Raw genomic sequence first — 12,942 nt, 5'->3', positions numbered from 1 at the left:
TGTTTTACATTTTAATCTCAAATGTAGCATTTTATATATACAGTCTGCATCTTGCTTTTTTTTTTTTCAGTATAGGAAGAGCACCCAATTCTTTCCTCCAGCTGAATAGTTTTCCTTTCTGTGAATATGACTTAACTATCTCTAATCAAAGGATCTGGGTGATTTTCTGTCTTTTGATATTATATATAACATTGCAATGAATAATACTGTATGTAAGTCATTTCACATGGATGCAAGTATTTTTATAGGACACATTTCAGACCTGCACTTGATGGATAAAAGACTATATGCATCTGTAATTTTAATAGATTTCACCAAATTGCCTCCACAGTGATCGTGTCAATTTCCAGGACTGGCAAATTATAAGAGCATCCCTCCCCAAAGTCTCCATAAGAGTGTTTTTAAAACCGAACTCGGCAGTTTCATCTATCTGATAGGTTATAAATGGCACGTTAGTCACTTTTAATTTCTATTTTTTATTATTGTGCATGAGGTTGAACCTCTTTTCATGCATTTATGGTTTCCTCTGCAAACTGCTTGCTCATGTCCTTTGGCTTTACTTCTATTGTGTCACCTGTAACAAATATTCAGTGTGTGATGATATTTTCAGATCTTGCAATACAAATTATTCCTAGTATTTCTCATTGCTCCTACCAATTTCCGGCAAATAAAGAAATCACTGGGATGGATATTCTATGATAAGGAAAGTATTATAGTGGAGACATATATCATTATATCTACTTGGCCAACTTTTATGAAAATATACCCATTTGAAGAACAATTATGAAATATTAATGGCTCATTTCAACTCATAAAAATTTCAGATGGATAGAAAATACAAAGTGACATTACAAAATAAAAACACTTGTAGTCAATGTGCATCATCTTAAAGCACAGACCTATATATATATATATATATATATATATATATATAAACAAAATTAAATAATATATATATTTATATATAAAAATATAAAACAAAATTAAACTATATATATATATATACACACAAAACCAAAGCAATACTACCATTTTAAAACAAAAAGAAATAATAGTGTCTGGAGAAATCCTACCACCCCTCCACCTACCCTATGCTTTTAAAGCCTGCCGTTGGCTCTTCCTCCACATGGTTCAAGTTTCCATTCCTTGTTTGCTCAGCTTTCCTGTGAGTTGGAACACAAAGAACAGACATCGGTTGATTTCTACTTGGACAATGGTCCAGGCACAGGTGCTATAGTCCTGGTTTTCCAGGTAATCACGTATCCTTTGGAAATATATTTTAACCTGTAATCTAAGGTTCTCACTGCCCAAGGTGTCTCTTTTCTGCTCTGCTTGCCGTCTCTTGAGCGCTTCTAGGTATTTCAGCTGTTGATGAAGTTCAATGAGGAGCTTCTCCATGTGGCTTTCCTCCCAACCATTCAGAGAAATAATTGCCCTGAAGAGGTTGAAGATCTGCTGAAGCATCTCATGAAGAATGGTCAGTGCTTGTCCTTTCTGGTACTGGTGAGGATTCACAGACTTCTGGGGAAGCAGGAAGTTTTTCCTGTGTGGTAGACACTGCTGAATTGAAGAGGTCTGCAATTTATTCAAGAGTTTTAAACTCTCTCTGTTCACTCTCTTTTGTTGGAAAAGAACCAGTTTCAGCTCTCGGGAGCAGACAGAGGAAGAAGCCAACAGCACCAGCACAATGTCAAAGAAAGGCTTGTTAATCATGGTGAAGGTCAAATACTCCACTCACCTCTGTACAGACTTGATAAGGCTCCAACTCTAGTGACTATATGTCTTTCGTGCATCTCAGATTATTCTGGAAGGGGATCTCTTTTGCAGTTTTGTTTCTAATGCTGTCATTTCTCAAAGTTTACATGTTAGGCTTTGTGGTTCCCTTTTCATACTGTTCATGGGATATTTCCTCCCCATTGTGTTGGCTGTTTGAGGAAGTAATCAGAAGAATTTGTTTTCTTTGTATGTGTTCCTTGAGGCAATTGCAGACCAGTCATCCAAAATGATCTTCTATTACTCTCATTATTTATGACACACAAAGTTTCACTCAACACAATACGCTTTCTAAATATTTAGTCATTTGATCAAGCTTATTAAAGTTCTTTTATTGAGAGTAAATGTTTCTTCTTAAAGTAGTAGTGTTTCATGGAGTTATATGTATCAGAGGCTTAGAAACACCTGTAAGGCACTCAGGGGCAAAAATTAAATAACAAAAATTTGAGTAAAATTAAAGGTCAAACTGGCTCCACCAAGCTGTAGAAAAGGAAAGGTTTTTTTTTTTTTTTTTTTTTTTAGGAAAGGTTTTTAAAGGTAGAAAGGGGGCAGAAAAAAGAAAATTATTAGCAAAAAATGTATTGTCTCAGGCAAGGTTGCCTTCCTAAGGGGAATGGAGGGGCCTATACGGCAGATTACCTCACTAGCGCTAACCAGGTAATTCTAGGTTGGCTGGTTAAAGGTTACATTCCTGGGCTGTTGAAACGGCAATTAAATTAAATATTAAGTCTTGGTTTACTGACATGGGGCTTGGCACAAGTAACTCCATTTTAAACACATTTTAGTAGTGTTAAAAAGGAGACCTTTTAGTAGTGTTAAAAAGGAGACCTTTTTAACACTACTAAATTTAAAACCTCAAGTAGAACTGTAAATTTGCACAAATCCTTGAGTAAATTAATCTTAAGATTATGTATCAGCAATCTTAAATTGTTTTGTGTCTTATCCAAGCGGTTTAACATCTAAGATTCTAGCCTATGGAAGTAATATAAAAGGGAAAATATTAGCAAAAGAAGGTCATTAAAAAATTATTGCAATTGCAGAATATTAGAGACAGCCTATAGGTCCAACAATAGGAGAATGGTTAAATAAATGTTGGTAAGTCCACATAATGAAATGCTATGTAACCATTATAAATGATAAAAATTATACGTGAAAAGAGTTTGGGAGCAGTTGGTTAGTCTATATTCCCTAGGGTACCAATAACTATGGTAAATCAATGTGACTAGTTTACATCAGTAATGCTTCTTGAATTACAAATTCCCAGTTCCATATCTAAGTCCTCCAGAATAACCCCCCAATCAACCTTTCCGATCTTAGATAAGATTGCTCAAAATGTAGTATGAGGGAACCTGAATTCCAAATAAAGTTAATGATGCACTATTCCCTTAATATAGCTAGACTTGTGTGTGTGTGTGTGTGTGTATTAATGATATTTTCTCTCTCTGAAACATCACTTGTTGCCTCCTTCACTCCCAGTACCTGTCTGTCCAAGGACTAAGGACAACTTCTCCTTTAGGGCCTAGATCTCTCCCCAAGGAGCTTTAATCTCTTCTCTGGATCCTCACAGCACTTTGCACCTTTTAAGCCACTTTTCTTGGTCTGCCTTATATATGGTTATTTACTTACCTGTCTTACAACCTTCCAACATTAAAACCTCTTAATAGAGTGGAATAAACACTCATCTTTTTTACTGTCTATACAACTATAATAGGAGCTTAATAAACCTGTGTTGACTTGGAGTGACGATGTGCTCTACCACAAAGTAATACAAGATGTTACAACTTATATTTGACCATTTCTCTGCAGGTAGTTGGGTGAGATCACAAGTGTTGAAAAGAGACTGTAAACATGTGTGGTCTCATTATCTACCAGCTCAGCTATATGCTGGTGTCACTTAGTCGGTCTGGTATTAATAAGCTGAAATAAACTGAGTCAACATGCTCCATGGAGGAATCTTTTCCTGTACAAAAGTTCAACTACATCGATCAAAAGATTTCTAACATTTTGGGTGCTGTGGAATTTGAACTTTCAGATCCAGGTCTATGAGAGTCAAATTACAGAAATCTCTTATCTGAGCTAACAAGGTAAATAGGCTTTAAACTGATGTCAGGGAGTGGGAGTTGGAAAGAAAAGAAAACTTCACACCAAATTGGACAGAGTATTAACTCTGTTCAAAGGTAGGTTATGTCATGTTAAACCTTGGGCCCATGACTACAAACTTAACATCTAAGCTATGCACAGCTTGTATTGGATATTGTTCTGTAAAGCATGTCCTCTTTGAAAAGTTTTTAAACTTTTCACAGGATCAAAAATTACCTAGTAATTCCACTAGACTTACTGGTTATTTGACATCTGTACATAGTGTTCCTCTGCTTGGGACCATGGTGTCCATCAGAATGACAAATACTTCTTTCATGTTTTCACATCTCCTAGGGCAACCAGTAACTTTATAAAGTGATTCAGTGAACTAAGGGCTCTGTTCTTTCCCACTGGCTGCTAGAGAAGCCAATTGCTTAAGAAAAGGCTAGGGAAAAAGAAGGAAATCTGTTATATATTATCATCGGAATTACGGAATTTGGATTTTGATCACAAAGACCTGGAATGGAATATTCTCTCTACCATCTGCTGGCTGTGTGACTTTGTGCAAGTTACTTAATTCCTTTCTTACTCAGTGTTTTCATCTCTAATTTATAAACATTTTTGAGGATCAGCAGATAATAAGATTATAAATAAAAATCTAGTATGGTGTCTAAACTATGATAAATAACTAATACATATTATTTTACTTCCACTTAACAAATGACTTCATCAGTCACATTCTTCCTGGGGATTCACAGATAGTTATGGTAAAATATTTTTACAGATAGAACAGAAGATAGGAATTAAAAGTTCAACATTTTTATCTTCTTGTGGCTCTTTTGAAGATAAGCTGAGTTGTTCTGGGTATCTGGAAGGGTCTGATCTCACTATATCTGAATAATTTTTAATGTGGCAGCAACTCCACTAGTGTTTTTGAAATTTCTTCTTCTCCCTCTTCTCCTCTTTCTCCTCCTTCTTCTCCTCTTCCTTCTCTGCCCCTTCTTTCTCTATCTGTGTCTCTGTTTCTCTCTCTCTCTCAACAAAGACCTATGGTTATTTATATTATACAAAAGGAATAACATCTGTTTTGATAACATTCTGATTCTCTATCTAGACAACAGATTTTTGACCTGATCTCAACATATATCTATAAATCTTTAATGCAGAACTTCAGGAAAACACTGTAAGGATAAATGAGAACAATCTCTAATCTGCAATCAAGACTTTCACATCATTTTCATCCAATTGACTATAATAATGTAAAATTGCGTTGATTTCCAAATGCTGGAGGATTTTCCAGATATCATTGTTATTGATTTCTAATTTGAATCTGTTGTAGTCAAAGAAATTTAAATTTATTGAGACTTATTTTATGGCTCAGAATATGTTATATCTTGGTGACTTGTACCATGTGAACTCAAAAGAATTATTTTCTGCTTTTGTTGGCTGAACTGCTCTATAAATTGTAATTAGGTCAACTTGGTTGATAGCGTTGTTGACATTTTCTATGCTCTTTCTATCATTTGTTCTACCAACTATCAAGAGAGATGCCTTGAAATCTCCAACTATAATTTTGGATTTGTCTATCTCCTTTTCAGTTCTATCAGTTTTTGCTTCATATATCTTTAAACTCTTGCTGTTAGGTACATCACATCACTGTCCACTTGATGAATTGACTCTTTTATTTTGAAATGTCCCTCTTTGTCCCTGGTAATATTCCTTATTCTGAAATCAACTTTGTCTCATATTATATACTCATGCTTTCTTTTGATTAGTGTTTGCAAGGTGTATCTTGTTGTATCTTTTTACTTTTAACCTATACATGGTTTTTTCATATTGAAAGTGAGTTTCTTCCATATGGCATATAGTTGGACCTTGCTTTTTATCCAATCTAACAATCTTTGCTTTTTATTAGAGTGTTTGGGCCATTTCCATTTAATGTGATTATCAATATGTCTGGGTTTACATCTACCATTTTGCTATTTGTTTTCTAATTGCCTGCATGTTCTTTTTTCCTTCTTTTAGATTTATTTTTAAAAAGTAATTCCACTTTATTTCTACCATGAGTTTATTAGCTACACCATTTTGTTTTATTTTTATAATAGCTTCTCTAGGGTTTAAAGTATATATTTTTATTTAGCATATTACAGTTTACTTTCAAACAATATTATATAACACAAAGTATATTGTAAGGATATTACAACAACATATTTCTATCTTTTCCCTTTCATTCTTGTACTATTGTTGTCAGACATTTTCACATATTTTAAACCTCTAATGCATTGATATTATATTTGTCTTTTAAATAGTCAATTATATTGTAAAGAGATTCTGGAAATCTGTCTTCTATATTTATTCACATAGTTACCATTTAACCAACCATATCTACCATCATCATATATTTACCACATAGCTACTGGTGGTCTTCATTCTTTTTTTGTAGATCTAAATTTCTGTCTGGTGTTATTTTCCTCCTGTCTTTCGGCTTACATGATTTCTGAAGGGAAGACTGCTGTCATTCTTAATTTTATCCCCTTGTGCATAATGTGTCTCCTTTTTCTCTGACAGCTTTTAAAATTTTTCTATCATCATTTTTCAGCAATTTGATTATGATATGCCTTGGTGTGATTTTCTTCCTGTATCTTCTACTAGGAGTTTCTTGAATCTGTGTTTTTATAATTTTCATCAGAATCAGAAAAGTTTCAGACATTATTTTTTCCAACATTTTTCATCTTTTTCTGGGACTCTATTGTAGATATGTCAGGACCATTCAATATTTTCACACAGGCCACTGATGTTTTGTTCATTTATTTTAGTCTTTTTCTCTTTTATTTTTGATAGTTCTACGGCTATATCTTCAAGTTGATTGAATAATATCTTATATCTTATCTTATATCCTAATATCTTATCTAATGTTAATCCCACCCAATATATTTATCATTCTAGGTATTACATTTTTCATCTCTAGAAGTTCAATTTGTTCCTTTCTGACATCTTTCATTTCTTCCTTCATTATGTTCATCTTTTCTTCTACCTTCTTGAGCTTATGGGGTATTTTTATAATAGGCCTTTTAACCTCCTTGTCTGCTAATTCTATCTGTGTCATTTCTGGGTCTGGTTTCTTGATTATTTTTTCTACTGCTTATGGGTCCTATTTTCTTGCTTCTTTGCATGCCTGGTAGCTTTTGGTTAGATTCTGAACATTCTAAGTTTTACTTTACTGGGTACTGAATTTGCTAAGTCCTATATATATGGTTGGGCTTTGTTTAAGACATAGTTAATTTACTTGGAATCTGTTTGATTTCTTGGGGCCTTGCTTTTAAGCTTTGCTAGGGTGGATGGATCAGACTTTATAGTCTAGGGCAATGTTATTCCACTACCAAGAGAATACCCTTGTAAGGACTCTCCTCAATGTTCCCTGTATTAGGAAGTCTTTGCAATTTGGTCAGTAGAAAATGAAATATTCCCAGCCCTGTGTCAGCCCTGGGGATAGCTGGCCTGTTCCTTTCTGGGTCTTTTTCCCCAGTCTTGGTTAATTCACACATCACAAATTAGCTACAGACTGCAGCAGTCCCTTCTACAGATCTCTGTATCTTTATATCTCAGTATTTGTCTCTATCTCTTTTCTCTCTAATATTTTGCCCTGCAATATCTAACTACCTCTCTGAACTCCAAACTTTGACTATCAACTCAGTGAGATCACTGATGTTTGGGTTTCCTCCTCCTCCTTGTGCTCCTAGAAATTTTCTCCACACAGTAAGCAGGAGCAATAATAGGGCTAACTATATTTAGTTTCTTTTTCTCAAGGATCATTATCCTATGCTTCCTGTTACCCAATGTCTGAAACCTATTGTTTAATATGTTTTCTTTCATATTTTAGTTGTTTAAAGTGGGAGGGTGAATCTAGTCTCTCAGCATGTCTGGAAGTGAAAGTTCTCTCAACATTAATGATCTAAATCGGAAGTTAGCAAACTACAACCCATGAGCCAAATCCAGTTCACTACCCGTTTTCATAAATAAAGTTTTACTGGAACACAACTGTGCCCATTCAATTATGTATTGCATATGACACTTTCATGCTATAATTGGCGAGTTTAGTTGTGACAAAAATGGGCTTTGTCAGTGACTTCTAAGTTTATTAGCTGAAAGTATATTTCTATTTCTTCACTTTTCCCATAATTTATTTACTATTAATCTAAAAAAATTAGTGCTGTAATTAGAATCCTGATTACCTCTGTGTGCTAAAAATATGCCAAAATAGTTTGTTAGTATGGAAGGCATTTAAAACTCAACCAAAGGATGGCAGTATAAGATCAATTACTTATAGTCTGGAATCAGCTTGCACCATTAGCAAAAGAAATCAAAACGTTCATGGCATCTAGTAGTCTAATAATGTGTAGTCAACATGTTATTGCTTTGACCAACTGAATTGTTCCCATAATGCATAAGCTTACTAATCACTCTAACTCATACTAAGATACTTACTGGTTAGTGTTAAATATTTTTCTTTTTTGCTTTGATTACTCTAATGGACATTTACTGCTTTCTGGATATCCACTGTCATCACTGCTCTCTTCTCTGGGGGTTATAGGTAAACATATCCTGACTTCTCTGCCTACTCTTGGATCTTGTGCTTCTGGCCAGACTCCTCAGTGTGATACATCCAGCCCTAGTCCAAAATACCCACTTTGACCCGGCCTCAGTGATTATTTCAGGCATGGTCATTTGTCCCAATGATTTCAACAAACCTCTATCCCCATTTTCTAAGCATAAACTTGCAAATTAAATTAACCATACTAATTTATCTATCACAGAATGCTGGAGTTGGAAGTGATCTTAAATAGTATGTAATCTCTGCTTCCCTTTCCCTTCCTGAAAAACTAGTTCTAAAGCCAAAAGATGGGTAGGAAAAAGTAAGCATTGTGCTGGAAGGGGCAGGGACTCATGGTGGTCCAGATCCCATGGTAGGATGCCAGAGTTCAAAGAGGATGGGTCAAGCACCCACATGAAGAGATAACCTGGCATGAGACGTTGGAGCCTGAGAAGAATGAGTAGAGTATCTGCAGTGGGTGGGATGGGCAGCTGCTGTGAAGAGTCACAGCCTGAGTTGGGTGAGGAGAGCAAAGTTTCTTATGGACAAAGTTTCAAAGTAAAATTTTGTTATTTATTTGTACAAGTTGTATATATTTAAGGTATACAATGTGATGTTTTGATATACATGTGCATCATGAAATGACTACTATAGTCAAGCTAATTAATATATCTATTACCTCACATAATTACCTAAATAACTTAATTAGTTTTAAAGAGTGAAAGAGTAACTTTACAGTGGAAAAGCCCAGCAGCCATAACCTCATTCAAGGCATCAAAGTGAACCTCAAAATGGGACAAACTGAAATCATGGATGACCAGATAAGATGCAACTCAAAAAACACAACCATCTCTTTTGTGCTCTTACTGCCAAGTGTAAATAACTTTAATCACGAAGCACCATTACTTAAACCCAAATGAGGAACATTCTACAAAACAACTGCCCTGAATATTTCAAGGTTGTGAAAGTCAACAAAAGACCAAAGAACTGTTTCAGAATAAAAGAGACTAAAGGGACTTCCAGTTTCCAGTTCTGTGTGTAAGGAGCATGGAAGTAGTCACTCTGTCTTAACAAGTAAAAAGTTGAACAGACCAAGAAATCAATAACTCTTTTAGGATCCATAAAAGAGGGGAAGACACAGGGCAAACTTCTGTCCTACAATTCAGAGACAGAGAGAGAGAGAGAGAGAGGAGAATACAGGGAGTAAGAGTTTACTGGAGCAGAGACTCAGAAGAGGAAACCACTGTGGGAACCAGTGCTGGGTGGGAAAACCTGAATTGGTGAGTTGCTGGATGCTCAGCGAGACTAAAGGATATGCCAACTCAATACAGAGCGTGATTCTGAACACTGTCCATTTGCAATTAACAATATTATTAGTACATCTGTACAAATCTAAATATGAAGGCTGAGTATTATATGGTACTAATGTAACAATGTTGATTTCTCAGTTTTGATGATGGTATTGTGGTTATATGGGAGAAATGTTCTTGTTTGTAGGAAGTACACATTAAAGTATTTGAGAGTATTAGAGCATCAGATTGGCAACTTACTCTGAAATAATTCCAAAACTAAGGTTCTCTCCTCTGTATTGGCAACTTTTGAGATATCAAAAGGAAAAAGAAGTTTGTGTTGTGTGTATTTTTTTAAGTGAAATAACCCATTTTTGAGATGTGGTAACTGAGGCCTCATAGGGCAGAGTATCCTTCTTTTTACATACTATCATCACCTATACTATTCTTTCTTCCCCTCTTCATAGTTTAATTTAGGCCAAGAATGGCAAAAATTCAGGGGAAAAAAGGCCACCACTCCCCATTATGAATATATATAGCATGATGCTTAAGCCCATGGAATCTAAAGTGTGATATATTAGATTTAAATCCCAACTCTATCATTTGTTTGCTGGTTGGTCTTGGGCAAGTTTTAACATTTCTGTGTCTCAGTTACATTAATGTAAAGTCATGGTATCCCATGGAGCTGTTGTGAGATCTAACTGAGATAATCCAATTAATGTGCTTATCACATGGTCTGTGCTCAATTAATAGTAGTATGTTATTTGTATTAGGCACAACAGTATTAATATCAATAGATTACAGCACTCTTTCACACTGATCCCTAGGTAACTGCTCTCAACATAGCTCTCCAAGCAGACCCCTATTAATCAATCACAGCTGGAAATAAGATGAAGCCTATCTTCCATCAATGGTTTTTCAGTAAATGTTGATTAATCCAAAGAAAGAAGGACCGAGTGGGTGCATGCTCTAGAAGCACTTACACAACATTTACTGGTCCTCATGATACTAATTCATTCAACACATTTTTATTGATTGCTTATTATCTTCCTATTACTGCTTTAGACCTGTTCACTGAGCCAGAGATAAAGATTATTGGAATGTGGTTTAACTGGATTGATTAGGAAGGGTGAGAAGGGAGAAACAGTGAAATATAATCAAATTATGTAGCACAATATAAAACAGAAGTAGATCAGAATAAGATCAGTTGGGAGCATCTTTTCTTTCCATTTATTCACCTCTTTGTTATACAACTTCTGTATACAGAATGAGAAGAGCAAGCAGCCTGAAGATCAACCCTGAGGATCACCAGTACTTAAGGAATGAGTAGAAGAGGACACCACAAGGGAAATAAAGAGCGCCTAGATCAGTAGAAGGAAAACCATTTTTCAGGAAAAAAGGGTAGTCTAACAGTGTCCAGTGCTGCTGACTGGATAAGCAAAATAAAGTAAGCATATGTTGCAGTTAATGCCATGGAAGTCATTAGTGACTCTGATAAACAGAATTTTCAACAGGGTAGTCTCGGTAGAAGCCAGATTTCAACGCTTTTAAGAAGAAATGGAAAAACAATGTAGGCAATGCCAACAAAAATTTGATCACTCCAGGGAGGAGAAAAATAGAGTGGAAGCAGGAGTAGGATGTTCAATCTTGAAAGGTCCCGTTAGTTTATAAATTTTGATTTAAGGTGAGAAAGACTACCCATTGGCTGCAAGAAGCCAGGAGAGAGAGAGAGAGAGAGACGGGGGGGGGGGGGGGGGGGGGGGGGGGACTCATGGCAGGCTTGGTCTTTAGCAGGAAGGAAAGAGGAAAGAATAGGCATTGATGCAGGTTGGTGTGCAGGTGCGGATGAGGAAGTTGAGAGTTTCATTCTGATGGTTTCTATTTATTTTCTTGGTGAAGTAGGCGGTTAGATCACTTGAAGGGCCATCTTTGAGATCAGCATTTGCCTTGGCACATGCTGTTTCCTCTGCCCTCAAAGCCCTTCTTGTCTCCAACCCCTCTTCACCTACTGACGTGCCTCTCTGCATCCTCTTATATCCCCATTCATTGTTTTCATCACAGTCTATAAGATTTGTGACTATTTTATTAATTTCTCTCTCTCCTAAGAAGACAGTGGCCAAGTCTTTGTTTTGCTCACATTGAAATCACACAGCCTAGCACATTATATTCCTAGCTTGGAATAGTAGGGATTCAATAAAAATTGGATGAATAAGTGTTTTTAATTCAACAGAAGAGGGAGAAGTGTCCTAGGTTTGAAGAGAAGGGACAAGATTTAGGGCTGTGATAGCAAAAAATGTGAGGAAGAGATGGCTGATCGGGTAGGAGAGTAATATTGACCTGGTGTGATAATAAATTTTGTGTGTCAGCTTGGCTAGGCCACAGTATTCAGATATTTGGTCAAACATTATCCTGGATGTTTCTATGAGGGGGTTTCTGGATGATATTTACATTTAAATCAAAGGACTCTGAGTAAAGCAGACTGTCCTCCATACTGCGGATGGGCCTTATCCAATCAGTTGGAGGTCTGAATAAAACAAAATAAAACAAAAGATTGACCCCCCTCCAAGCAAGAAGGAATTCCACAGTGACTCGATATGTATCATCAGCTTGTCTCCAGGTCTCATGACTGCCAGCCCACTCTGCAGATTTTGGATCTGCCAGCCTCCTTATGCCTCTGTGTACATACACACATCCTATTAGTTGACTATTACACCTTGTTGGGTACATTGGTGAACCTAAGTTAATAACGGCATCAATTTACCTTGCTTTGAGCAGAAGCAGAGAAGGTCCACAGTCCACCCAGGGTTGGGGCTTTGCCAGGTGGTATTCAACTGAATGACAATGAAATAATTCCAAGATATTAGTAAGAGAGTAGTAGAAGTACTGGACCGTGGAATTGGTAACAGGTGAGTCTGGATTATACCTAAATGATCAAGTTCAGGAGCAGTATAGTCCTCCTAAACCCCTCTGATCATATTTTCTCTAGTTTGAATACCTGGTTAGATAACAATGTTACTTGTGTATCCATTCACATGGAAATATCCAAATAATAGCCACTGTTTACTGAATATATACTATCTATGAGACACTTCTCAAAAAGCTTTACCTCCTTCCTCTCCCTCTCAGCAGGATTCTTGGTAAAATAGTGTAAAGTAACAGAGACTCTCTTAGCATTATATAACACATCAAAATTATGAGAAGTGGTCTACA

The 12,942-nt window shown here is 36.1% G+C and overlaps 1 protein-coding gene across 1 annotated transcript in view; it reads right to left on the bottom strand.

The window, feature by feature from the left end:
- IFNE (interferon epsilon) overlaps positions 1 to 4,380 on the bottom strand; it is a 29,853-nt gene extending 25,473 nt beyond the window's left edge. The window contains exons 1-2 of the mRNA XM_079926610.1: positions 4,112 to 4,380; positions 1,089 to 1,925 (exon numbers count right to left, since the gene is read on the bottom strand). Of these exons, the coding sequence (XP_079782736.1) occupies positions 1,132 to 1,713 (582 nt within the window). The 5' untranslated portion in view covers positions 1,714 to 1,925; positions 4,112 to 4,380 and the 3' untranslated portion in view covers positions 1,089 to 1,131. The remainder of the gene's footprint in view (positions 1 to 1,088; positions 1,926 to 4,111) is intronic.
- Positions 4,381 to 12,942: the final 8,562 nt, after the last annotated feature.

The sequence above is a fragment of the Stenella coeruleoalba genome, assembly GCF_951394435.1.
Source record: "Stenella coeruleoalba genome assembly, chromosome: 7".
Classification (NCBI taxonomy): domain Eukaryota; kingdom Metazoa; phylum Chordata; class Mammalia; order Artiodactyla; family Delphinidae; genus Stenella; species Stenella coeruleoalba.
The sequence above is the reverse complement of the archived record's forward strand: the minus strand, read 5'-3'. Positions and strand labels throughout refer to the sequence as shown.